This window comes from Salvelinus alpinus, chromosome 9, assembly GCF_045679555.1.
Source record: "Salvelinus alpinus chromosome 9, SLU_Salpinus.1, whole genome shotgun sequence".
In the NCBI taxonomy this organism is placed as follows: Eukaryota; Metazoa; Chordata; class Actinopteri; order Salmoniformes; family Salmonidae; genus Salvelinus; species Salvelinus alpinus.
This window is the reverse complement of record NC_092094.1, coordinates 80,661,989-80,688,098: the sequence shown is the minus strand read 5'-3', so window position 1 is coordinate 80,688,098 and position 26,110 is coordinate 80,661,989. Positions and strand designations below refer to the sequence as shown.

Genomic DNA, 26,110 nt, shown 5'->3' with positions numbered 1-26,110 from the left:
GTGCTCAGCGATCAGAATTTATTACATAGAAATAAGGGTGAGCACTCCTGCTACCAGAGATCCACATCCCAGCTTTAAAATAAATGAAATCGACACCGGAATTACCCAATCCCAAGGCCAGAGACCAAGTAACTGGTAGCAGGTGGAGTAGATGGGGGGGGGGGGGGGCTGAAACGCCCTAGATAAGATACACGCCCAATTCTGTGAGGTTTCACTAGACATTTACAAGAAGAAAAATAACTGGGAATTCCTAGTCGACATGAGATGTCCCATAGACCTTTTTTTGTTTTAACTACAACAAATACAGTCACAATACAACATCCTTCAGACCCCCCCCAAAAAAAATTAAGTTCTCAGCCGCAGACATGACAAGCAAATCTGGAGGTGGGCTTGAAAAAAAAAACTGAAGAGGATGGAAGGAGCGTTCACTTTTTGAGGGGCTGGTAGACAGAGGCGTTGGGGTCCAGGCCGGAGGGACTGGTGTCCATGAACTTGGAGGAGTAGTGGGGGACCACAGGAGTCATGTTGCTGCTGTCAGCTGTGTAGGAGATGCTGGGCATGACAGCCATCACCTCAGCTATCTTCTGCTTCAGGTCCTTGATCTCCTGGTCCTTCTGCAGGATCTGACCTAGGAGACAGACACACCCAGCATGAAACTTTCAGATTAGACATTCATAATGTCATGCAATCTATTCTACATCAATCACATTCAGTAGGAGATATGTGGGAATGAGGCAGTATTGCAAAGGTGCTGGACCCAGGCTGAACACTGACCTTGTGCGATCTCCAGCTGTCTCTTAGCGTCACCCAGTGCTGAGAACAGGTCCAGTTTGATGCGGGTCTCTGCAGACAGGCTGTTCTCCAGGTGCTGGGTCTTATCCTGCATGGCCGACAGCGCTGACATCAGCACTTCTGTGTCCTTCTCATTCTCTTTATACTTGTGGAGCTCCTGAGAGAGGGAGAGAACATCAGTACGAGTGGCATTGTCTGTGTGCCAGTGTACAGCAGGTGTGCATGAGTTAACATTTTGCGTTACTTTAACCAAAACTGTTGCATACCCGAGTCTTAACTGAACAGTGATCCTCACCTGTACTTTCATCTCCAGCTCTCTGATCTGGTCTTCTTTGAGCTTGATATCCATGGTCAGCTTCTTACACTCAGTCTCCAGTTCCGTGATCCGCCTCCTCAGCGTATCTGTGCACTCCCCCCTGTGGAGCAGACAGAGAGAGGGATCGCACCTATACTAACAGCAGGGAATAGCTTGAAACTGGCTAACAACTGATAGCAGATTATTTATTTATGGGGAACTTTTACCTGGATGCTGCTGCTAGTGCGACGGCTCTAGCTGTGGTGGCCTCTTCCAGCTTTTTGCGTTTCTTCTCATCTGAAAGCTGTTTCTCTGCATTGGTGCGGGCCTCCTGCTCAACCTTCAGCCTCTTCTCCAGTTGGCCCACAGCCTGTTTGTCCTTCTGCTTGGCCTGGACAGCGTTATGGAGCCTGCACACACACAGCAGCCACAGACCATGTGAGCCAGCGGGACTCCATCCCACCCCAGGGTGTGTGTGTGTATTTCTATGTGAGAACAATAGTGCTAAAAGCTAGCCATGTTCATGAGTGTAAGTAACCACTGAGTCTATGCATTGTGGAATATGGTCAGTTAGATGACAGGTTGGCTGGTAAGTTCGGTAACCAAGCCAACAGTCCAACCATTTCGCAGTACTTCAGTAATCCTTAGACTAACATAATCCAACAGAGCCTTGTGCTCCAGTCTCTACCAACAGACAGAATGAATGAGTGAGTGAATCAGGCTCTGATGAGATTGAATAGGAATCAGCTGGTCATTAGGGGTAGGCTGTCACCTCCCCTTTAATTGCGTCACATGATTAACTGGCCATAACAACTGGAGTTTGTGTCTGTAAGTACATGATAACTGCCCTATTAGGGTGGTCCTCACTTACGAAGCTGTATCACATTAGTGGATACTCACATTGCTCTCAGGGCAGGTCTGCCGGTTTTGACGAGCAGAAGTGACTTTTGTAGCAGGTTAGGATAATAAAGGTTAGGAAAATAGTTAGCTAAAATTATAGAATTGTCCCCGACGTGACTCGAAAATATCTAGCTACAACCAAGCAAGCCCTGAGAACAGTCTTGGTTTCCAATAATGCGATTCTGCACCTAGGACACCCAGGAATCCCATTTGGTCAATAATGACTTAATTGGACAATTAAAGCAGCCAGATGCCTAAGTGCTCCCTCTGCTCCAGTCTGGACTGCTGTGATTTGAAGCCTGCCAGACTGAAGCTTTCACAAGCATGCACAGAGACGAGCAGTAGACTGGATCCTCATCGGTAACCTTCACTATTATTTATGATTTAAGAAAATCCATCCTGTCAGTCCTCCCCCACTCCTGAATGTCTTAGCACAGAGTTATCACTAAATTTCAAACTAGCTCTTCCTGACCCTGGACAAAGTCATTTCGACGAGGGCATTCCAAGCTAAACCAGGTGTTTTTAGCCTCTTGATCTTACATGAAAAAAGCTGTATGATAACCCTTAAGACCTTTGGTCCCAGCTAGTTTTTCCTGACTACGTGACCTGACAAGGAAAAGCTCCTGGTCCTAGTCCCAGCAGGTGATCAGATCCAGTCATGTATGACCTTTGACCTGTGCCACTCACTTGTTCTGCAGCAGCTCGTTCTCTTGTCGCAGCTGGCCCAGCTCAGAGCGGATGGAGCGCTCAGCGCTGCTCAGGGAGCCGATCTGACTGCGCAAGTCCTGCTCCACCTGTCTGCTGGCCTGCAGGTCCGCCTTCAGCTTCTTCACATCCTGCTCCAGCCTGCAGGGTTGGAAGGTAGAAGGAAATAAATGGAGAAAGAAGGGATGATGAGGAAGAGAGAAGCGGAGGGGAAAGGGAGGAGAGAGGAGTTAAACAATTTTATGGAGAAACACTAAGAAAATAAGATGTACTTTATTAGTCCATATGAGATGGAAATGTCTCTTCTGCTTTCCCCTCCCAACCCCTCTGACACACACAAAAGTATGGCCTTACTGAAGAGCTCAGTGACTTTCAACGTAGAACCATCATAGGATACCACCTTTCGAACAAGTGAGTTCGTAAAACTTCTGCCCTGCTAAAGCTGGGATTCAAACTGGCAACCCTCAAGTTGCTGGCCCGCTACTCTCACCTCGACGCTACTGCCACCCGGGACATGATGTTTCTGCATAGTGCATATAGTAGCTTTGTATCATCCACAGTTCCTTTATTTCTCCAGTCTTTGGTAAAGGTTTACCTTGGTTTCATCTGCTCATAATACTTTGTTTCAGTAGGGCAATCTTTGTACCTCTTAGCTAATTTCTAACCTGTCTTATGTTCTGCTGCTGCTGAATGGTTTGCATTTGGCTGTGACTGTAGCCTGTTATTCTGCTGTCAAAGCCTCCTGATGATGATGGTAGATTGAAATGGCCAACAGGCACACTGACAGATGTTTTAGGGTTTCGGTCATTTGTCAGTGGTTTTCCTTGGCCGATCAGATCGTTGCCTATTGATTGTCACTGGTGGTTTCTCTTTTTCAATATGTTCCAAATTGTTGTTTTAACTGTAACTGTTTTCTTTACTACGGTTCTTGCTTTAAGTTCTCACTTTCAGCTTCAAAATGGCTTGCTTTTCTTTAACCTACAGTTCTTTGGTCGGTTTACTTTTGCTTTTGGAGTCAGAAGTTCTTTAAAACAAAGGCTAAAAATACTAGACATCCACAGATTTGTTATCATTATGAGTGTACAATCAATGCAAAAAGCAACAACTGACCAATAAGAAACATCTGCTAGCCAAGTGTCTATTCAGCCATATTTGTATACAACAAAAACACAGTGTACCAATAATGTAAGCCAGGGAATCCACTTGTCAGAGTGTGGCAAATGCAGGGTACATATGAATGTGTATTACCCTGAACACCATGACAACTTGCCACACCAAATTTGACTTTCTTCTCACATTCTATACCCAGCTGAACAACTACAGACACAAACAGGCTGACACAGCCATCTTAAACTCAAGGTTCTCCTTTTCAGCCAGCATCATTTTGTGGCAAACCATAGATTTTAACAGTCCAAGTTTCTCACACCCCAGCCCACACAGTGGAAACAGCTCTACTTAACACCTATCTATCTGGAGCCTGCACTGCAGCAGGGTTAGTTTGAGGTGTCAGGGACTGGCTCCACACTCACATGACATCTGGTAAGGGGAAGCATCCCATGCAGCCATCATGTATCAGTAAGTTACTAAAACTTTGAGAATATGAGAACTGTGACATCCAGATGTGACATTCAACATGCTTTGGCTAGACGAACCAAACGAGTGTGCTCGCATACTCCCTTAAAAAGTCCTTCACTTGAAAAACAAGAAAAACACAGCAATAGTACAATAGTATTTTTCAAGTGAAAGCATTTGCATGAAAACGAATGAATTAGTCTCTCATTGAACACTTCATTGAAGAATCCCTACTGTTGACCAATCACAGACGAAGGGGCATAGAATTTGGCTACCAACTTTAGATTGCCTTGATTAAAAAAATGGCATGTGCACGAACAACAGAAGAAACCCTTGCCGAAGACCAAAACAAACTAAAATGTCATAATATATGCATGAACTGTTCCGGCTGGGAAGCACGTGGACGCCTTAATGAGTATGAGTATGAGTGTGTGTGAGTAGCCTCAAGCAAGCACAGCTGTTTGTGTATGGATGATGTGTTCTCTCTACTGTACTAGTGCCGTAGGCTTCTCTAATGGGTGCGTGTTAAACTTGTTTAACCAGGTGCGTGTGCTGTACATACTGTGCTGTGTATATAATGTGCTCTTATCATAAGAGCACCTTCAGCCAGCTCAACCAGATGCATACAGTATATGCATCTGCATATTAGTGCTCTTACCGTACGAGCGCCTCAGGCTTGCTCAGCTGATTGTTGGGGATGCAGTTGTCTGTTGGGTCCCTGTGGGAGCCCGCTGCTGGACCCTTCCCCACTGCACACTTCTGCTTCTTCCCAGAGGAAGAGGAGGAAGGGGCGGCCAAGGGGATGCTGCCGTTGGTGGCACTGTGTCCGCGGGGCGAGGAGTTAATTGCAGTGTTGCCACTAGCGTTCTTGTAGTTTTTCGAGGAGGAGGATGAGGAGGAGGAGCAGGAGGAAGAAGAGTTCTCCTCCTTCAGCAGCAGGTTCTCCGTGCTGCCCACCAGTTCTGTGGACAGTCTCTTGTTGTTCATATGGTTCTCCATGTACTCCATCTCCTGGAGTTTAGAGTCTACCGATGACGGCAGGATGCTATTGTGTTGCTTTTTGGCGTCACGGCCCTCTTTCCCTTTTTCTCTGTACTCCAGCTCCGGTAGCGGTGCTGGCGTCTTTTTACCGACAAGTGCTCCATTCTGTGAGACTGGGGCGGAGTCCACCTCGGATATCCCTTTAGCTGCTGCAGCTGAATGGAGGGTGAAAGTCAAAAAGGAGAGAGATTAAGTACAGTTGAAGTCGGAAGTTTACATACACCTTAGCCAAATACATTTAAACTCAGTTTTTCACAATTCCTGACATTTAATCCTAGTAAAAATTCCCTGTTTTAGGTCAGTTAGGATCAACAATTTATTTTAAGAATGTGAAATGTTACAATAATAGTTGAGAATGATTGATTTATTTCAGCTTTTATTTATTTCATCACATTCCCAGTGTGTCAGAAGTTTACATAAACTCAATTAGTATTTGGTAGCATTGCCTTGAAATTGTTTAACTTGGGTCAAACGTATTGGGTAGCCTTCCACAAGCTTCCCACAATAAGTATGCTGAATGTTGGCCCATTCCTCCTGACAGAGCTGGTGTAACTGAGTCAGGTTTGTAGGCCTATTTGCTCGCACACACATTTTCTACAGGATTGAGGTCAGGGCTTTGTGATGGCCACTCCAATACCTTGACTTTGTTGTCCTTAAGCCATTTTTCCACAACTTTGGAAGTATGCTTGGGGTCATTGTCCATTTGGAAGACCCATTTAACTTCCTGACTGATGTCTTGAGATGTTGCTTCAATATATCCACATCATTTTTCTCCCTCATGATGCCATCTATTTTGTGAAGTGCACCAGTCCATCCTGCAGCAAAGCACCCACACAACATGATGCTGCCACCCCCGTGCTTCACGGTTGGGATGGTGTTCGTCGGCTTGCAAGCATCCCCCTTTTTCCTCCAAACATAACGATGGTCATTATGGCAAAACAGTTCTATTTTTGTTTCATCAGGCCAGAGGACATTTCTCCAAAAAGTACGAACTTTGTCCCTATGTGCAGTTGCAAACCGTAGTCTGGCTTTTTTATGGCGGTTTTGGAGCAATGGCTTCTTCCTTGCGGAGCACCCTCTCAGGTTGTCGATATAGGAGTCGTTTTACTGTGGATATAGATACTTTTGTACCTGTTTCCTCCAGCATCTTCACAAGGTCCTTTGCTGTTGTTTTTGGGATTGATTTGAACTTTTCACACAAAAGTATGTTCATCTCTAGGAATATACCGCTCCTTCCTGAGCGGTATAACGGCTGTGTGGTCCCATGGTGTTTATACTTGCGTACTATTGTTTGTACAGATGAACGTGGTACCTTCAGGCGTTTGGAAATTGCTCCCAAGGATGAACCAGACTTGTGGAGGTCTACAATTGTTTTTCTGAGGTCTTGGCTGATTTCTTTTGATTTTCCCATGATGTCAAACAAAGAGGCACGGAGCTTGAAGGTAGGCCTTGAAATACATCCACAGGTACACCTCCAATTGACTCAAATGATGTCAATTAGCCTATCAGAAGCTTCTAAAGCCATGATATAATTTTCTGGAATTTTCCAAGCTGTTTAAAAGGCACAGTCAACTTAGTGTATGTAAGCTTCTGAACCACTGGAATTGTGATACAGTGAATTATAAGTGAAATAATCTGTCTGTAAACATCTGCTGGAAAAATGACTTGTATCATGCAAAAAGTAGATGTCCTAACTGACTTGCCAAAAATATAGTTTGTTAGCAAGAAATTTGTGGAGTGGTTGAAAAACTAGTTTTAATGACTCCAACCTAAGTGTATGTAAACGTCCGACTTCAACTGTGCATATTTATTAGGAATTGGACAATCACTTGGATCATCACTATACCACATCCTTTTCTAATGGTATCTGGAGCATCTGTTGCAAGGCATACGTGCACCTCACCTTCCTCCGCTTCCCTCTCTTGTCTCTGTAGCATCTGTTGCTCTGGGGGCAGGGCCTGTTGCAGGAGCTGCATGTAGAACTCATTCTCCTTCTGCACCTCCTTCTGCTTTCTTAAGCGCATTTTATAGCTGACGTAGCTCTTGAAGCCAAAGCCCAGCGTCACCACCGGGTAGCCAATGCTACAGAGAGATCGATCGAGAACAAAGTTCAGACAACTCATCCTGCCTGATGTATCCAAGACAAACTGGTTCACAAGTTGAGACAAGCATAGGTACTATGAAAAAAAGCCTTGAGATGAACATCACTGCCGTATGTAAAGCTAGAGGAATTACAGGCCTTAATATCCTGCATTACTACATAACAGCGCATAATACATGCTATCTAAATCCACTTAGAGGTCTTTAAGAGTACTTTGATTATAAATGGTGTGTATGACCTTACAGATCTGGGACAGAAATATTCCCTAAACCCAATCTTAGAAGATCAGATTCTTCATAATTCTACACACTGAATGAAACCAGCATGTAATCGTGTTCTCTTTTTGAGCTTGGGGGATATCCAGCAGTCATTACTTGTACATTATGCCTAACAAGCAGAAATATTGTTTTCTGAGAGTCAATGGGGCAGAACAATCCCATCCCCTGCTTGGCCTGTGGGTCTAAGAAGGATTCTTCCTCACAGATAGCCTATACACAGACCTGCCTCCAGAGCTTGGACAAAAACTTGACTTAAAGGAAAATTCCACCAATCTGACCCAGATTTCTGTATTTTGAAAGCTACATATCTTGAAATCTTAATTGCTGACATGCAAACATGTTGGGACTATATCAACAATGGACTAATGAAACAAATAACAAAATATTATTTTTGGGTGGAGATTTCCTTTAACAACTTACCAATGTGCAGCAAATGGGCGACACAAGTCGACATGGAAGTTCTTCAGGTCTTTGAATCTGATGGCTGCCTCTATGTACACAAATAGTATCCAAAGAGACACTGTGGGGAGACAGACCCCTCTCTCTGTGAAAGCAAAAAAAGGAGGTGTGAGAACAGAAAATAGACTACTGGTCACGATAACCACACAACTACATGCGTCAATATACAGTCCCTTCAGAATGTATTCACATCCCTTGACTTTTTCCATTTTTTGTTGCGTTACAGCCAGAATTGAAAATGGATTCAATTCAGATTTTTTTGTCACTGGCCTACACACACAATACCCCATCATGTCAAAGTGGAATAAGGTTTTATACATTTTTACAAATTAATTAAAAATTAAAAGCTGAAGCGTCTTGAGTCAATAAGTATTCAACCCCTTTGTTATGGGAAGCCTAAATAAGTTCAGGAGTAAAAAACATAAGTTGCATGGACTAACTGTTTGCAATAATTATTGCATGACTACCTCATCTCTGCTGCTCTGTACACCACACATACAGATAATTGTAAGGTCCCTCAGTCGGGCAGTGAATTTCAAACACAAAGACCAGGGAGGTTTTCCCAATGCCCAGCAAATTAGGGCACCTATTGGTGCAGATGTAACGGATGTGAAATGGCTAGCTAGTTAGCGGTGGTGCGCGCTAGCAGCCTTTCAGTCGGTTACGTCACTTGCTCTGAAACCTAGAAGTAGTGGTTCCCCTTGCTCTGCAAGGGTCGCGGCCTTTGTGGAGCGATGGGTAACGATGCTTCGTGGGCGACCGTTGTTGATGTGTGCAGAGGGTCCCTGGTTCGAGTCCGGGTCGGGGCGAGGGGACGGTCTAAAGTTATACTGTTACACAGACATTGAATATCCCTTTGAGGTTGGTGAAGTTATTAACACTTTGGATGCTGTATCGATACACAGGTTCACTACAAAGATACAGCTGTCCTTTCTAACTCAGTTGCCGGAGAGACGGGAAACCGCTCAGGAATTTCACCATGAGGACAATGGTGACTTTAAAACAGTTAGAGTTTAATGGCTGTGATAGGAGAAAACTGAGGATGGATGAACAACATTGTAGTTACTCCACAATACTAACTAATTGACAGAGTGATTGTTAAGGACTGGGGAGGTTCAGGATTTTTTTTAAAGAAACAATGAGCGAAGCACATTGAAAACGTGGTTCAGTCTGCTTTCCACCAGACACTGGGATATGAATTCACCTTTCAGCAGGACAATAACCTAAAACACAAGGCCAAATCTACACTGAAGTTGCTTACCAAGAAGACAGTCAATGTTCCTGAATGGTTGAGTAACAGTTTTGACCTAAATCTGCTTAAATCTATTGCCAGACCTGATAACGGTTGTCTATTAATGATTAATAACCAATTCGACAGAGCTTGAAGAATTTGGCAGATTTGGCAAATGTAGCACAATCCAGTTGTGGAAAGCGCTTTGAGACTTACCCAGAAAGACTCAAAGCTGTATTCGCTGCCAAAGGTGATTCTAACATGTATTGACTCGGGGTTGAAAACTTATCGAATCAAGATACAGCTATTAGCGTTTTATTTAGCATCCATTTTTTACAAAATGTTACAATTTCTTCCACTTTGACAGAGTATTTTGAGTAGATCATTGACAAAAAATGAAAATTACATCAATTTTAATCCCACTTTGTAACACAACAAAATGTGGGAAAAGTCAAGGAGTGTGAATACTTTCTGAATGTATGGTACATGGTCATGATAACCACGTCTTCATGAAAAATATCCATGCAGACCTACTTCCTCCAAACATGAAACAAGGTTTTACATTGTGGTCAGCAAAGCAGCCTCCCACAAGAACACAAACATCACAACAGCAACAGGGTAGATCAGCTTTTGAGTGACAAGTACAAAGTGAGAGACACACACACAACCACAAAAGGACAGCTTTTCAGTGAGGCATACAAAACAACAAAGAGCTCCCCAGAGCTAACATGACTCAATGTGTGATTGTTGGCTGAGACAGCAAGTCAGCCCCCTTTACCATGTCTGATCCCTCATAGTTTATTCAAACAACCCACTGGCTTCATGGAAAAGTCCCGGGTCAACTATAATTACATCAGCAGCAGGACAAACAGAATCAGTGGATAGAGAATAGATATCCCCTGTCCATTGTCTCCTGGGCAGATATAACCACAAACCATTCACCAACACAGGGTAGGGAATAATGAATGTGTATTAAAGATGCACTATGCAGAAATCACTCCACCATTTCATGGCTGTAAAAATTCTAATAGTTCACCTAATTTCAATTGATGTGACAAAAAGGCAAGTATGGTGTAGAGAATCATTGTACCATCTAAACCGCTGTGAAATATATTTTCAATAACCAAAAATATTGTATTTTCAACTGTTTGAAGCTGGTGTACAAAACGGAAAGTAAGAAATACAAAAAACGAGAAGCATTGAAATGGCACACAAAGAACAGATTTGCAGCTTCTTAGCTCTGCGTTCAATGAGAATGACATGCATAACACACATTTATGTGAATTTGGTGGGTCGCCCAAAAAGTTACATATTGCAGCTTTAATACTCCAATGACAAAATAATGTATTATTTCTAATTTATGCTTTAAGATTTAAATGTCAAATATGTCATTAATCCTTCCTCCAAATGACACAGGAGAGTCACCCTCCTGAAGAGTCACCCTCCTGTGAAACTCTGGTCACCAGTCTCATTTCTTTACAGCTAGGCTTAAATAGTGCAATACAGGGATCATACCAAAAGAGGTTGGTGGCACCTTAATTGGGGAGGAGGGGCTCGTGATAATGGCTGGATCGGAATGGTATCAAATATCAATCAAATCAAATGCCATTCCATTTAATCCGTTACTCAGCAGCCTCCGCTGGATCATAACCACACACTAATTCACTGTAATCACTAAGGTATTTTCCTTGTTAAAAGGCAGGTGAATAGGAGGAGAGCTTACCTGTATGCCACACATACTGCACCCACACGTAGGTACTGGCAGCAAAGAACAGCCATTGTACGGGGATGAAGAGCAGGCATATGATGTCGGAGGTAAACGCCACACACACAAAGAACACTGAAAACGCCTGGAAGAGTGGAGACACGAGTGGGGTTAGTAGGAGCTCTGCAAAAAGGCAGAAAAACACATTGCTCCAAACAACCAGAGAGATGTGGGTCACATATCACAATTTTTCATTGTGTGATGATTAAATTGGCAATTAAATGCAACAACATATCTGCAAAAGACATCAAAGCCCAATCAATGACTTAGTAGAGTCACCTCTAGAGAATTGGAGGGGAATAACATTATGTAAATATTTTGAAAACATAGCCGCACTAGTGCAGGACTCAGATCTTGTTCTGCAGAGGCTCCATAGACCTGCTCTCCTTGTCTATACCACAGATCGGTCAGGCCAACCCAGAACACAGCCAGACAAACTCACCAGCCCCTGGTATCTGAAGGAGTCATACACACTTCTGATGAACAGCCAGAAGGGCCACAGGTACTCAAACCTGAACTCGAGCACAAAGTCTGCCAGTAGCACCAGTGCCCACACCACCAGGAACTTCAGGTACAGGAAGGTACTGGAGAAGAAAGAAATGTATGAGTTTTAACATGTAAAATGCCACAACCAGCCACAGACTGTTCTCTATGCTACTGTCAGGCAACCGGTACCAGAGCATCAGGACTTGGACCAACAGGCTCAGAGACAGCATCCATCTCCAAGCAATTAAGACTTAGCTAATCAATAGCAACTCAGACTGTATGGACTATTTGCATTGACTCTACCTGCACTGGCTATATGCACTCAAACGTCTACACACACACACACAGCAGCTACTTTTTGTTGTTGTTGTACTCTTAGTATTATGCATCCTGATGCCGAGTCACTTTACATCTGCCTACATGTACACATCTACCTCTATTACCACATATCCCTTCACATTGATAAGATAATGGTACTCCTTGTATATACAGTATAGCTTCATTCTTGTGTCTTTTATAGGCCTGACCCCATTTAGTCAACTGGTCGATTGTTTGGTCGACCAAGAATTCTTTAGGTCGAGCAGTATCCCACCCCCACAAAAAAAATTGTCCATGGTGTACAAGACACCTGTCTGATTAAAGACGGTCTGAGTGGACTAATCCATTGTGGAGGTCGTGGGGTTGGCACAGTCCATCATTCACTTAAAATTAGGGCAAATTTGGGCCAAATTAGAGTTGGCTCAAATGGAATTCTCAAATTTGAGCTGGATCAAGGGAAACCCGGGCCAACGCAGCCCAGTTTCACAACTGGTGCCAGCTCAATTAGAATTTGGGGTGGTGACGCAGTTACTATGCAACCACCCAGCTGACCATTGCTGGATGCTAACACAACGTTAGCTAGCTTGTCTTGGCTTGTTACTGTTAGCTAACAAATGGACAAGCGGTACAGCATTAGTCAGACATGACACAAATTACCACCATAGCTGGATCCTTCGTTCATTTTTGTACTACACAAAAAAAACTTTTATGAGAAGTCAGCCCTCGAATGCTAGCTAGCAAATCAGAGTTGAAACAAGCTAGCTAGCTAATGTGAGCCAGCAGGAATTTCAGCTGGCCAGTCATATTGAAAGCTAGATCATATCAAACCTGTCTGGTTTGCTTGGTCGGCTCGCTAATAGCTAATGCCATGGTAAGCAAGGTAGGAATTAAGCTAGCTAGCCTGTTATGCTAGCAGTGATGCTAACCGTTTAGCTAGCTAACGTCAGCAAGCTAAATACATGGCTCTGAGTCTGGATGGCACTGGCAGGACTATGGGGCGAAATAAATTCCACATCTTGCTAGCTAGCAACATTGGCGAAGCCAGCTGCAGTCACATATTGGCTACCTAGCATCATTTCTCATTTCTGGGGGCAGTGGAAATTCAATTTGAGCTAGCCCACCAAGGCCAGCCCAACCTGGGTTGACTTCAAAGTGCCAATGGAAACGGGGCTTAAGACATGTGCTGCTCAAATTGTATATGTTACATTACATAAGAACAAACGGTGCAACACTAATATAAATATTTTAAACTCAGCAACAACAAAAAAACGTCCCCTCACTGTCAACTGTGTTCATTTTCAGCAAACTTAACATGTGTAAATATTTGTATGAACAAAACAAGATCCAACAGACAAACTGAACAAGTTCAACAGACATGTGACTAACAGAAATGGAATAATGTGTTCCTGAACAAAAGGGGGGGGGGGGGGGTCAAAATCAAAAGTAACAGTCAATGCAGCTGGTGGCCACACCAGATACTAAGTACTGCAGTGCATCTCCTCCTCATGGACTGCACCAGATTTGCCAGGTCTTGCTGTGAGATGTTAGCCCACTCTTCCACCAAGGCACCTGCAAGTTCCCGGACATTTCTGGGGGATATGGCCCTAGACCTCACCCTCCGATCCAACAGGTCCCAGACGTGCTCAATGGGATAGAGATCCAGGCTCTTCCCTGGCCATGGCAGAACACTGATATTCCTGGTTTGCAGGAAATCATGCACAGAACGAGCAGTATGGCTGGTGGCATTGTCATGCTGGAGGGTCATGTCAGGATGAGCCTGCAGGAAGGGTACCACATGAGGGAGGAGGATGTCTTCCCTGTAACGTACAGCGTTGAGATTGCCTGCAATGACAACAAGCTCAGTCCAATGATGCTGTGACACACCTCCCCAGACCATGACGGACCCTCCACCTCCAAATCGATCCCGCTCCAGAGTACAGGCCTTGGTGTAACGCTCATTCCTTAGACGATAAACACGAATACAACCATCGCCCCTGATGAGACAAAACCGCTACTTGTCAGTGAAGAGCACTTTTTGCTAGTCCTGTCTGGTCCAGCGACGGTGGGTTTGTGCAAGCCCTCAGTCCAGCCTCTCTCAGCCTATTGAGGACAGTCTGAGCACTGATGGAGGGATTGTGCGTTCCTGGTATAACTCAGGCAGTCGTTGTTGACATCCTGTACCTGTCCCGCAGGTGTGATGTTCGGATGTACCGATCCTGTGCAGGTGCTGTTACACGTGATCTGCCACTCAGCTGACATTGCAATTTATTTCCCTGGCCACATCTGCCGTCCTCATGCCTCCTTGCAGCATACCTAAGGCACGTTCACGCAGATGAGCAGGGACCCTGGGCATCTTTCTTTTTGTGTTTTTCCAGAGTCAGTAGAAAGGCCTCTTTAGCGTCCTAAGCTTTCATAACTGTGACCTTAATTGCCTACCGTCTGTAAGCGTTTTTTGTCTTAATGACCATTCCACAGGTACATGTTCATTAATTGTTTATGGTTCATTGAACAAGCATGGGAAACAGTGTTTAAACCCTTTACAATGAAGATCTGTGAAGTTATTTGGATTTTTACGAATTATCTTTGAAAGAGGGTCCTGAAAAAGGACGTTTCTTTTTTTACTGAGTTTATAACAAATGCGCTTTCTCCCGCATTGGATAGTGGTCGCTGTCCGCGGTTCTGAAACATTGTGCTGTTGAATTGCCGCCTTTTCTTAAACCATGTTGCTATGTGCATAAAAGCCATGTTACCCAGCATATTGGTGTTGAGAACAATTCAGAGGCAGCAGTGGAGTTACGAGATGAGAAAACAGCCCTTGACTTCAATGTCTGAGAAACATGAGAGAGGAAACCAACTTAATTAGGTCTATAATCAACAGCCTAACTGTTAAATGTGCCTGGCTTTATAAATCAGCCATATATACAGTTGAAGTCAGAAGTTGACATACACCTTAACCAAAAATATTTAAACTCAGTTTTTCACAATTCCTGACATTTAAACCTAGTAAAAATTCCCTGTCTTAGGTCAGTTAGGATCACCACTTTATTTTAAGAATGTGAAATGTCAGAATAATAGGAGAGAGAAATAATTATTACAGCTTTTATTTCTTTCATCAGATTCCCAGTGGGTCAGAAGTTTACATACACTCAATTAGTATTTGGTAGCATTGCCTTTAAATTGTTTAACTTGGGTCAAACATTTCGGGTAGCCTTCCACTAGCTTCCCACAATAAGTTGGGTGAATTTTGGCCAATTCCTCCTGACAGAGCTGGTTTAACTGAGTCAGGTTTGTAGGCCTCTTTGCTCGCACACGCTTTTTCAGTTCTGCCCACACATTTTATACAGGATTGAGGTCAGGGCTTTGTGATGGCCACTCCAATACCTTGACTTTGTTGTCCTTAAGCCATTTTGCCACAACTTTGAAAGTATGCTTGGGGTCATTGTCCATTTGGAAGACCCATTTGTTAAGTTAAAGTTAAACTTAAAGTTAAAGACCCAAGCTTTAACTTCCTGACTGATGTGTTGAGATGTTTCTTCAATATATCCACATCATTTTCCTACCTCATGATTCCATCTATTTTGTGAAGTGCACCAGTCCCTCCTGCAGCAAAGCACCCCCACAACATAATGCTACCACCCCCGTGCTTCACGGTTGGGATGGTGTTCTTCGGCTTGCAAGCATCCACCTTTTTCCTCCAAACATAACGATGGTCATTATGGCCAAACAGTTCTATATTTATTTCATCAGACCAGAGTACATTTCCTCAAAAAGTACGATCTTTGTCCCCATGTGCAGTTGCAAGCCGTAATCTGGCTTTTTTTATGGCGAATTTGGAGCAGTGGCTTCTTCCTTGCTGAGCGGCCTTTCAGGTTATGCCGATATAGGACTCGTTTTACTGTGGATATAGATACTTTTGTACCGGTTTCCTCCAGCATCTTCACAAGGTCCTTTGATGTTGTTCTGGGATTGATTTGTACTTTTCGCACAAAAGTATGTTCATCTCTAGAAGACAGAACGCGTCTCCTTCCTGAGCGGTATGACGGCTGCGCGGTCCCATGGTGTTTATACTTGTGTACTATTGTTTGTACAGATGAACGTGGTACCTTCAGGCGTTTGGAAATTGCTCCCAAGGATGAACCAGACTTGTGGAGGTCTACAATTGTTTTTCTGAGGTCTTGGCAGATATTTTGGGGATTTTCCCATGATGTCAAGCAAAGAGGCACTGAGTTTGAAGGTAGGCTTTGAAATACATCCACAGGTACACCTCCAATTGACTCAAATGATGTCAATTAGCCTATCAGAAGCTTCTAAAGCCATGACATTTTCTGGAATTTTCCACGCTGTTTAAAGGCACAGTCAACTTAGTGTATGTAAACTTCTGACCCACTGGAATTGTGATAAAGTGAATTACAAGTGAAATGATCTGTCTGTAAACAATTGTTGGAAAAATGACTTGTGTCATGCACAAAGTAGATGTCCTAACCGACTTCCCAAAACTATAGTTTGTGAACAAGAAATTTGTGGAGTGGTTGAAAAACGAGTTAATGACTCCAACCTAAACGTCCGACTTCAACTGTGTGTGTGTGTGTGTGTGTGTGTGTGTGTGTGTGTGTGTGTGTGTGTGTGTGTATATATATATATTTTTTTCCTTGTGCATTTTGCTATTTGCCTCCTGCATACTTTGTTGACTACAAACTTTCTTTACCCAACGTGGGACAGACGGTTTGTTTCCACACTCGGGACTCTGACTCTCTGTTGTTACACGGACTTTTGGCCTCCCATCCTATTCTAACCACCTCTCGCCGGCTTTGTATTCATGTTACCTGATGAAATTGCTGTACAATATGATCTTGTTGCCATCTGATGCACATTCAGATGTCATAAATCAGCACTGCAGAGCTCTACCTGTCCTATGCCGTGTCTTGATTGTATTACTGTTGATGATATCTGGAAATGTGCATGAACACACTGGCCCATCTACTGTTGCTATCCCCAATTCTGACTTGTGCTCTGATATCCGCTTCACTCATTTCTGCTCTCGTAAATGCCTGGGTTTTCTGCACATTAGAACACTAGAAGCTTATTACCTAAAATGGATCAATTTAAAGTGTGGGTTCACTGCTCCAATCCAGATGTGTTGGTCATTACTGAGACGTGGTTAATGAAGAGTGTTCAGATTTTCCAAAGGTGGAGGAGTGGCAATCTTTACCAAGGATCACCTTCAGTGCTCGGTTGTCTCCACCAAGTCTGTCCCCAAACAATTTGATTTGCTGGTTTTAAACTTTCAAATAGCTCTTTGTTGACTGTTGCTGGGTGCTATCGTCCTACATCAGCACCGGCCTGTACCCTACCTGTCCTAATCTCTCTTCTGGCCCCTTACACTAAGTCTGAATTTGTCCTGCTTGGTTACCTAAACTGGGACATGCTTAAACCACCTGACCAAGTCCTAAAGCAATGGGACTCCCTAAATATTTTTCAGATTATTACCAATCCCACAAGGTATGACTCCAAACACCCAGAAAAGGCTACTCTCCTCGATGTTATCCTCACAAATAATCCTGATAGGTATCAGTCTGGTGTTTTCTGTAATGACCTTAGTGATCACTGTTTTACAGCCTGTGTTCGTAATGGCTGCTCAATGAAACAACCTGTCCTGATTTGTCATAGACGCTTGCTAAAAAAATTTAATGAGCAAGCCTTCCTTCATGAACTGGCCTCTGTAAAATGGTATAGAATTAGCTTGATCCCCTCTGTCCAAGACGCTTGGACCTTCTTTTTTAAATATTTTCCGTGGTATTGTTAACAAACACCCCCCATAAAGAAAATGAGAACTAAAAAACAGGTTCAGCCCCTGGTTCGACCGTGATCTTGCAGAGTTACTCCACCTCAAGAATTGCATTTGGCGAAAGGCTCGGCACACGCATGCTCAGGATCACTGGATCTCGTTCAGGAAAATGAGAAATAAGTGCACTCAGGCTATCCGGAAGGTCAAAGTTAGTTACTTTAAGGAGCAATTCTCTCTCTGTGGGTCTAACCCAAAGAAGTTCTGAGAAACGGTTATAGACCTGGAGAATTAACCCTCATCCTCACAGCTGCCCATGTCCCTTAATGTTGATGATGTGGTTGTTACTGACAAGAAGCACATGGCTGAGCTCTTTAAATCACCACTTCATTAAGTCAGGATTCCTATTTGACTCAGCCATGCCTCCTTGCCCGTACAACATTTCCTCATCTCCCTCCCCTTCTAATGTGACTATCCCCGATGCTTCTCCCTCTTTTCCCTCTGCCCCGCTACAAAGTTTCTCCCTGCAGGCAGTCACTGAGTCCGAGGTGCTAAAGGAGCTCCTTAAACTTGACCACAAAAAAACATCTGGCTCAGATTGTTTAGACCCTTTCTTCTTTCAGGTTGCTGCCCCTATCATCGCCAAGCCTGTCTCTCCTTTCTGGGGAGGTTCCCATTGCTTGGAAGGCAGCCACGGTTCGTCCTTTATTTAAAGGGGGAGATCAAGCTGATCCTAACTGTTATAGGCCTATTTCTATTTTGCCCTGTTTATCGAAAGTGTTGGAAAAACTTGTCAATAATCAACTGACTGGCAATCTTGATGTCTATAGTATTCTCTCTGGTATGCAATCTGGTTTCCGCTCAGGTTATGGATGTGTCACTGCAACCTTAAAGGTCCTCAGTGATGTCACCATTGCCCTTGATTCTAAGCAATGTTCTGCTATCTTTATTGATTTGGCCAAAGATTTTGATACGGTAGACCATTCCATTCTTGTGGACCGGCAAGGAGTATTGGTGTCTCTGAGGGGTCTTTGGGCTGGTTTGCTAACTACCTCTCTCAAAGAGTGCAGTGTATAAAGTCAAAAAATCTCCTGTCTCAGCCACTGCCTGTCACCAAGGGAGTACCCCAAGGCTCGATCCTATGCCCCACGCTCTTCTCAATTTACATCAACAACATAGCTCAGGCAGCAGGAAGTTCTCTCATTCATTTATATGCAGATGATACAGTCGTATACTCAGCTGGCCCCTCCCCGGATTTTGTGTTAAATGCTCTACAACAAAGCTTTTAGTGTCCAACAAGCTTTCTCTACCCTTAACCTTGTTCTGAACACCTCCAAAACAAAAGGTAATGTGGTTTGGGAAGAAGAATGCCCCTCCTCCCACAGGTGTGATTACTACCTCTGAGGGTTTAGAGCTTAAGGTAGTCACCGCATACAAGTACTTGGGAGTATGGCTAGACGGTGCACTGTCCTTCTCTAAGCACTTATGAAAGCTGCAGGCTAAAGTTAAATCTAGACTTGGTTTCCTCTATCATAATCGCTCCCCTTTCACCCCAGCTGCCAAAAGCTGCCTCTTTTCAGTGTGCTGCAGCTAGCGACTGGAACGAGCTGCAACAAACACTCAAACGGGACATTTATCTCCATCTCTTCATTCAAAGACTCAATCATGGACACTCTTACTGACAGTTGTGGCTGCTTTGTGTGATGTATTGTTGTCTCTATCTTCTCGCCCTTTGTGCTGTTGTCTGTGCCCAATAATGTTTGTACCATGTTGTTGTTATGTTGGGTTGCTACCATGCTGTGTTGTTATGTGTTGCTGCCTTGCTATGTTGTTGTCTTAGGTCTCAATTTATGTAGTGTCTCTTGTTGTGATGTGTGTTTTGTCCTATATTTATATTGTATTTATAATTTTTTTAATCCCAGGCCCCTGACGCCGCAGGAGACCTTTTGCCTTTTGGTAGGCCATCATTGTAAATAAGAATGTGTTCTTAATAACTGACTTGCCTAGTTAAATAAAAAGGTTAAATAAAATGAATACATTTAAAAATAATAATAATAATAATAATAAACCTGTTCGGTCAGGAGAAGCTGGTCCTCTCCTGAATGGCTCTCGCTGTAGGATTGTATGAATACACAGTTTTGAAGTCAAATGGTTTGGCTTACAGCAGAATCGGGGAGCTCGGACCTAGACGGAGCAAAAGATCAGAGTCTACCCAGACCTGAGTGCAGAACTGCTAAGGCGAGGGCCACCTACAATGAGGTGAGATCCCAGCTACGCAAGCCAGATCTGAGATGCGGTTTCATTTGCCCGGAAAAACAACTCTTGACCTTCCAGAACAGCATACATGTTCTCAAGACTTTTGAGAATCACATCAAACCCAAAACATAAGGGGACGAGTCAACAGATATAACCCCATTATGACTGGCTTAATATTCAGGTATGCTATCCATCCACAATCACCCAGCCTAGTCTATGGCTATGATGCTGCCCTCAGCATAAGACAATGGGTGTTTCTCAAAATGCATACCACAGTGCTCCGAGCACGCAAATTGGAGCCCAGGAGGGTCGGAGTAGGAGTCCAAATCAAAGTATGCGAAACGGAGCATGGAGGACACTTCTCAAATACGTACTCCGTTTGGACATATTTTAAAGCATGCATTGACGCACATACACGCACATTGTAATATTGTTCTATTATACATTTGGTATTGTAGATATGTAGTAGTGTAATGTTATATGATATACTGTTTTATATTTTGTTTTATGTGTGATGTAAGTGCCTTGATGGGTTTGGACCCCAGGAAGAGTAGCTTCTGCCTTGGCAGCTCCTTAATAAATACAAATATGCCCATTTTTCACAATAACGCCCTGCTATCTGGAGGGCGGCTTTTTGTGGAATTCGTACCCCTGCCAATATCATGGGTGTGAGAACCTTCCAAGATTTGAAAGACATTACCAGGTAACTCCCTTTTTCTATATTTACAACTTAAGTCAGCTATGCAAGCTTATGGAGTCCCATGAAATACCCAACTACCAAACCACCCAATGTAGGATTTATAAATAAATTCTGGGCTCCCGAAAGAACTGATCTTTATAATATATTAACAACTTTTGGAAAGCGCATATTCTGAGCTAGCCATTAAAAAAGTATGGTTCACAGATCTAAGTGAATCTCATCAACCCTTTAATTGGAACAGAATATGGAAAAATATGATCTTGGCATCTCGTAATCTGAACCATATTAAAAAATGTCAAGACTGTATTTAACACCAAGGAAACATTTCACAATGAAATTGACCACAACTCGCAACTGTTCACTGTGTCCCCTAAATTAGGTAGGCACATTCTTTCATAGGACGTGGGAGTGCAGTGCAGTTAATTAATTCTGGTACAATTCATTTCGAAGTGCATGAATGTAAATATTCAAGTCTTTTTATCTACTATGTGTTAGTTAACGATGATAGCTCTTTGAAATCGCTCTATTAAATTAGAGACGATTACTGCTGGCAGGCAGCACTGCCGCAAAAATGATGTTGGCGCTTAGATGGCAATCACCTCACTCTCTCCCAATGCGCCAGTGGATAAAGTTACTATAAGAAGTTACAACATAATTATCAACAGTGAGAATGAATGGTGCTAGTCAAGGAACAAATATACCTCACTCTGTAAAGACTAATTTCAGTTAAAGTTGTGCATTAGTTAAGATTATTATTTACAGTTACAGAGCTTAATAGCTATGATAGGAAAAAACTGAGGAGAGAGAGAAAGAGACTTCAGAAAGTATTCACACCACTTGACATTGTTGTTACAGCCGAAATTTAAAATTGATTAAATTGAGATTTGTCACTGGCCTACACACAATACCCCATAATGTCAAAGCTGAATTGTGTTTTTCAAAATGTATACAAATTAATTAAAAATGAAAAGCTGAAATGTCTTGAGTCAATAAGTACTCAACACCTTTGTTATGGCAAGCCTAAATAATTCAGGAGTAAAAATGTGCTTAAAAGTCACATAAATTGCATGGACTCGCTGTGTGCAATAATAGTGTAAGGCAGGGCTGCCCAACCCTCTTCCTGGAGATCTACCATCCTGTGGGGTTTCAGTCCAACCCTAATTTAAAATACCTGATTCTACTAATTAGCTGCTCAACAAGACTAGCTTAACTAGCTGTATCAGATACGCTAAATTACGGTTGGACTGAAAACCTACAGGACAGCAGATCTCCAGAAAGAGGGTTGGGCAGCCCTGGTGTAAGGTCTCTCAGTCGAGCAGAACATTTCAAACACAGATTCAACCACAAAGACCAGGGAGGTTTTCCAATGCCTCACAAAGGGCACCTATTGGTAGATGGGTAAAAATAAAAAAAGCAGACATTGAATATCCCTTTGAGCATGGTGAAGTTATTAATTACACTTTGGATGGTGTAGCAATACACACAGTCGCTACAAAGATACAGGCGTCCTTCATAACTCAGTTGCCAGAGAGGTAGGAAACCACTCAGGGATTTCACAATGAGGCCGATAGTGACTTCAAAACAGTTACAAAGTTGAATGGCTGTGATAGAAAACTGAGGATTGATTACCGTTGTAGTTACTCCACAATTAAGGATGTTAACATTTGACCGGTCATGCTTATCGGTCTATGGGTTAATTTGTATAATTTTGTGGAATTAAATTGGCATACGCGTATTTTCGTTAGTCGTCATGCATCTTATTTATTATGAGCGCACAGCACACAGAGCATTCCGGTGCATAGGCTTTAGCCTGCCGACCGTTGACTTTCAGCACATCACCCACCACTTTGCAATGTGAGCTTGAGGCAATATAAATGGTTTGAAACCTGAATGTTTTCCTTCACTTTAAATAATGAGGCATGTCTTACCTTGCTTCAAAGTAGCCTTGTGAAAATCCAGCCATAGAAACTTGGAGGCAATTATTTTATGAAGACTTCCTCATGCCATTAAGCAGCATTTCTCTCCTCCTCTATTGGTTTTCATATCAACTTTCTTTCACTGTCCAGATACCAAAGGCACAATCCTAATCATATTACCAACCCATCATAGTTTTCGCTATTAGATTCCCCTCTAAGTTTCTAACTGAGATTTTAATCTCTATCACATATGGAACCACTTGCATTCGGTGCGCTGTTCAGAAAGGTGTTTTCTGCTAACTGCATTTTGGCACATTTTTGAAAATAACGTTTTATTAACTACTAAATTACAGAAGTTGAACGCTCAATAATAGGCTATAGCCTTTTGACTGTAAGACAATAGGCTTGCTATTGTTGCATGTTTCCATTAAGCTCTTAATGAAAAATGTCCAGTCCTTGTATGCATGCATAGTATCAGAGAGGAAGAGGCAAAGCGAGAGGTTTCACTCGCCAAAAAAAGCACATTGCATTTTTAGCGGCTTATTTTGGGCCTAAGCTTATCGCCTGCCTTCCCACCTTGGGATGACTCCCATTGCGGGGCAGAAACATAAGCATCTCGTCATTATATACAGATCTCTGATAGTATTTTTTTTTAACAGTTAATGAGGGTCATTTTGCAGGCAGCAAAATGCACCGAAATGTGCATCCCTATCCAGAATACTAACCTAATTGACAGACTGAAAAGAAGGAAGCTTTTACAGAATAAAAATACTCCAAAACATGCATCAAGGCACTAAAGTAATATTGCAAAAAATGTGGTAAAGCCCCTAACTTTTTGTCCTGAATACAAAGTGCTAGGTTTGTGGCAAATCCAATACAATACATTACTGACTACCACTCTCCATATTTTCAGAAAACCTGGTTCATCTTAGAAAACCACCAGACACCGATGCATTCACTATTCAGCAGGACAATAACCTAAGGCCAAATCTACACTGTAGTTGCTTACCAAGAAGACAGTGAATGTTCCTGAGTGGCCGAGTTACAGTTTTGACCTAAATCTACCTGAAGATCTATGGCAAGACCTGAAAATGGTTGTCTAGCAATGATCAACAGCCAATTTGACAGAGCTTGAAAAATGTTTAAAATAATAAATTCGCAAATGTTGCACAATCCAGGTGTGTAAAGCTCTGAGACTTACCCAGAAAGACTCACAGCTGTAATCACTGCCAAAGGTGCTTCTACAAAGTATAGACTCAGGGGTGTGAATTCTAAAATTAAATATTTTTTGCATTTAATTTTCAATAAATTTGCTAACATTTCTACAAACAAGTTTACACTTCTGTGTATTGTGTGTAGAAGGATGAGAAAAAAAATTGAATCAATTTTAATTCAGGCTGTAACAACAAAATGTGGAATAAGTCTAGGGGTATGAATACTTTCTGAAGACACCATTTGTGTGTGATATATATATATCACACACACACAAAGATTGTACAAAACATTAGGAATAACTTCCTAATATTGAGTTGCACCCCCTTTTGCCCTCAGAACAGCCTTAATTCTTTGGTGCATGGTCTCGACAAGGTGTCGACAGCATTCCACAGGGATACTGGCCCATATTGACTTCAATGCTTCCCACAGTTACGTCAAGTTGGCTGGATGTCCTTTGAGTGGTGGACCACTCTTGATACACACGGGAAACTGTAGAGTGTGAAAAACCCAGCAGCGTTGCAGTTCTTGACACATTCAAACCAGTGCGCCTGGCACCTACTACCATACTCTGTTCAAAGGCACTTCAATATTTTGTCTTGCCCATCTGATTGGCACACATACACAATCCATGTCTCAATGATCTCAAGGCTTAAAAAAATCATTATTTACCCTGCCTCTACCCCTTCATCTAAACTGATTGAAGTGGACTTAACAAGTGACCTCAAAGGATCATAGCTTTCACCTGGTCAGTCTATATCTGTTCATAATGTTTTGTACAGTCAGTGTATATATTTTTTACTCTAATATAATCATAAGGATGTTTTTTATTTGTGAGTGGCAAACCACTGGTGAATATGAAGTGATTATATAAATGTGTATATTATACCTGTAACCCACATGCGAAAAAAATACAAAATAAATACAAATGTGGTCACAAACAAAAGAAAGCATACTTTTGTAATTTGGGTGAATTATCCCTTTAATGCACATCGACATTTTTGCTGTCTGAATTACAGTGAGTGTTATCAGAATGCAGGCAAGGTTTGTTTGACCAACTGAGTTGGCAAATAATCTACAAAAGGGGTGGTTAACTGCTGCTAACTGTTCCATAAGTACCCAGCCAAGCTAGGAGGCTAAAAAACGCTGCTGCCTCCAGATGTAGTTAAGTTAAAGTTACCTAGCGAACTGACTACTTCAGACCGCAATATGGGATAAATATCGTTATTTGAGATGCCTAATTGAAGCAGGTGTCAAAGCCAGCCCCATGTTATGGCTTGGGGCCTATCCCTGGCTAATAACCTAACGACGTTACACCAAAGAGAATTTATACCATTCCATTTAGCTAGCTAGCTATGCAGTTATGCTATTCTATCCACTAGCTAGCTAGTTAGCAACTTGTTACCTAGCGGATTTACTTGAATGTGAGTGTCAGTGTGACATTTTACATTAGGAGAGACACAGTAGCTATCGTTAGCTAGCTAGATACTAGTTGACAACCCAACCCTGCAATTAAGGAGTCTTAGAAGCAAGTACCCTTAAAGCAGTGAGAACCCATCACTAGTAGCCTTCATATACCTGCCGTATATACCCTCGGTGATTCGGTTCCGTTTTAACGGCCGCCGGAGTTTGCTGCAGTCCGCATTGCGCCGCTTCATCCTCCTCCCCTTCGCGTTGGCTTTTGAATTCCTACTGTAATCTTATCCAGTTTTCTTGCGTGAGCGGACAATGATAATAAATGAAGTCCCTGTGAAATATAACACTGTTATTATTTTTTCTACTGGAAACAAAGAAATAAATAAAATACTATTCAAGAACCTCCTCTTTTCTCAAAGCGCATGCTAGCGCTATAATTTACGTCTGTCAGGTTGTGAGACAGTCGCTTAATCCAATCACTTTATTTGCCAAAACCTTTCATTTTTTGATTGATGCAAAGATGAGCCATTTATATTGCTCGTGTCCACCAGAGATGTACGGCAGACAGCACCTCGAGCGTGAGTCTCGCCATTCGACCAATTATATTATTTGTGGACAAACAGGCATTTCTGATTGACCTATCGGTTAGCCCTGGGGCGGGTTTACTTCCTACCGTGGAACCAATGAACACTCCGTACCGTGACGCTGAACGAGAGACACAGGTAATCTTGTTGGCCATGATTTGTGTAGACCTCAGGGGTGTAGTGCTGCCTTAGCTCCCTCATCTTTTTAAATTTGAGAATACACTGAGCTGTTAAAACTATTTCTGGCAAATGTATTACGATAAATTCTAAATAAAGTATATCTAATTACCACTAAAATTCC

The 26,110-nt window shown here is 42.6% G+C and overlaps 1 protein-coding gene across 1 annotated transcript; it reads right to left on the bottom strand.

Annotated features, from left to right (window-relative positions):
* Positions 1 to 278: 278 nt before the first annotated feature.
* LOC139530721 (macoilin-2-like) lies at positions 279 to 25,681 on the bottom strand. Its single transcript, XM_071327372.1, has 11 exons — positions 25,388 to 25,681; positions 11,582 to 11,723; positions 11,098 to 11,224; positions 8,105 to 8,228; positions 7,209 to 7,387; positions 4,923 to 5,460; positions 2,675 to 2,833; positions 1,315 to 1,497; positions 1,088 to 1,208; positions 775 to 949; positions 279 to 628 (listed from the first exon to the last, which is right to left on the bottom strand). Exons 1-11 carry the CDS (start codon positions 25,465 to 25,467, stop codon positions 426 to 428), a joined length of 2,031 nt encoding a protein of 676 aa, XP_071183473.1. The 5' UTR covers positions 25,468 to 25,681; the 3' UTR covers positions 279 to 425.
* Positions 25,682 to 26,110: the final 429 nt, after the last annotated feature.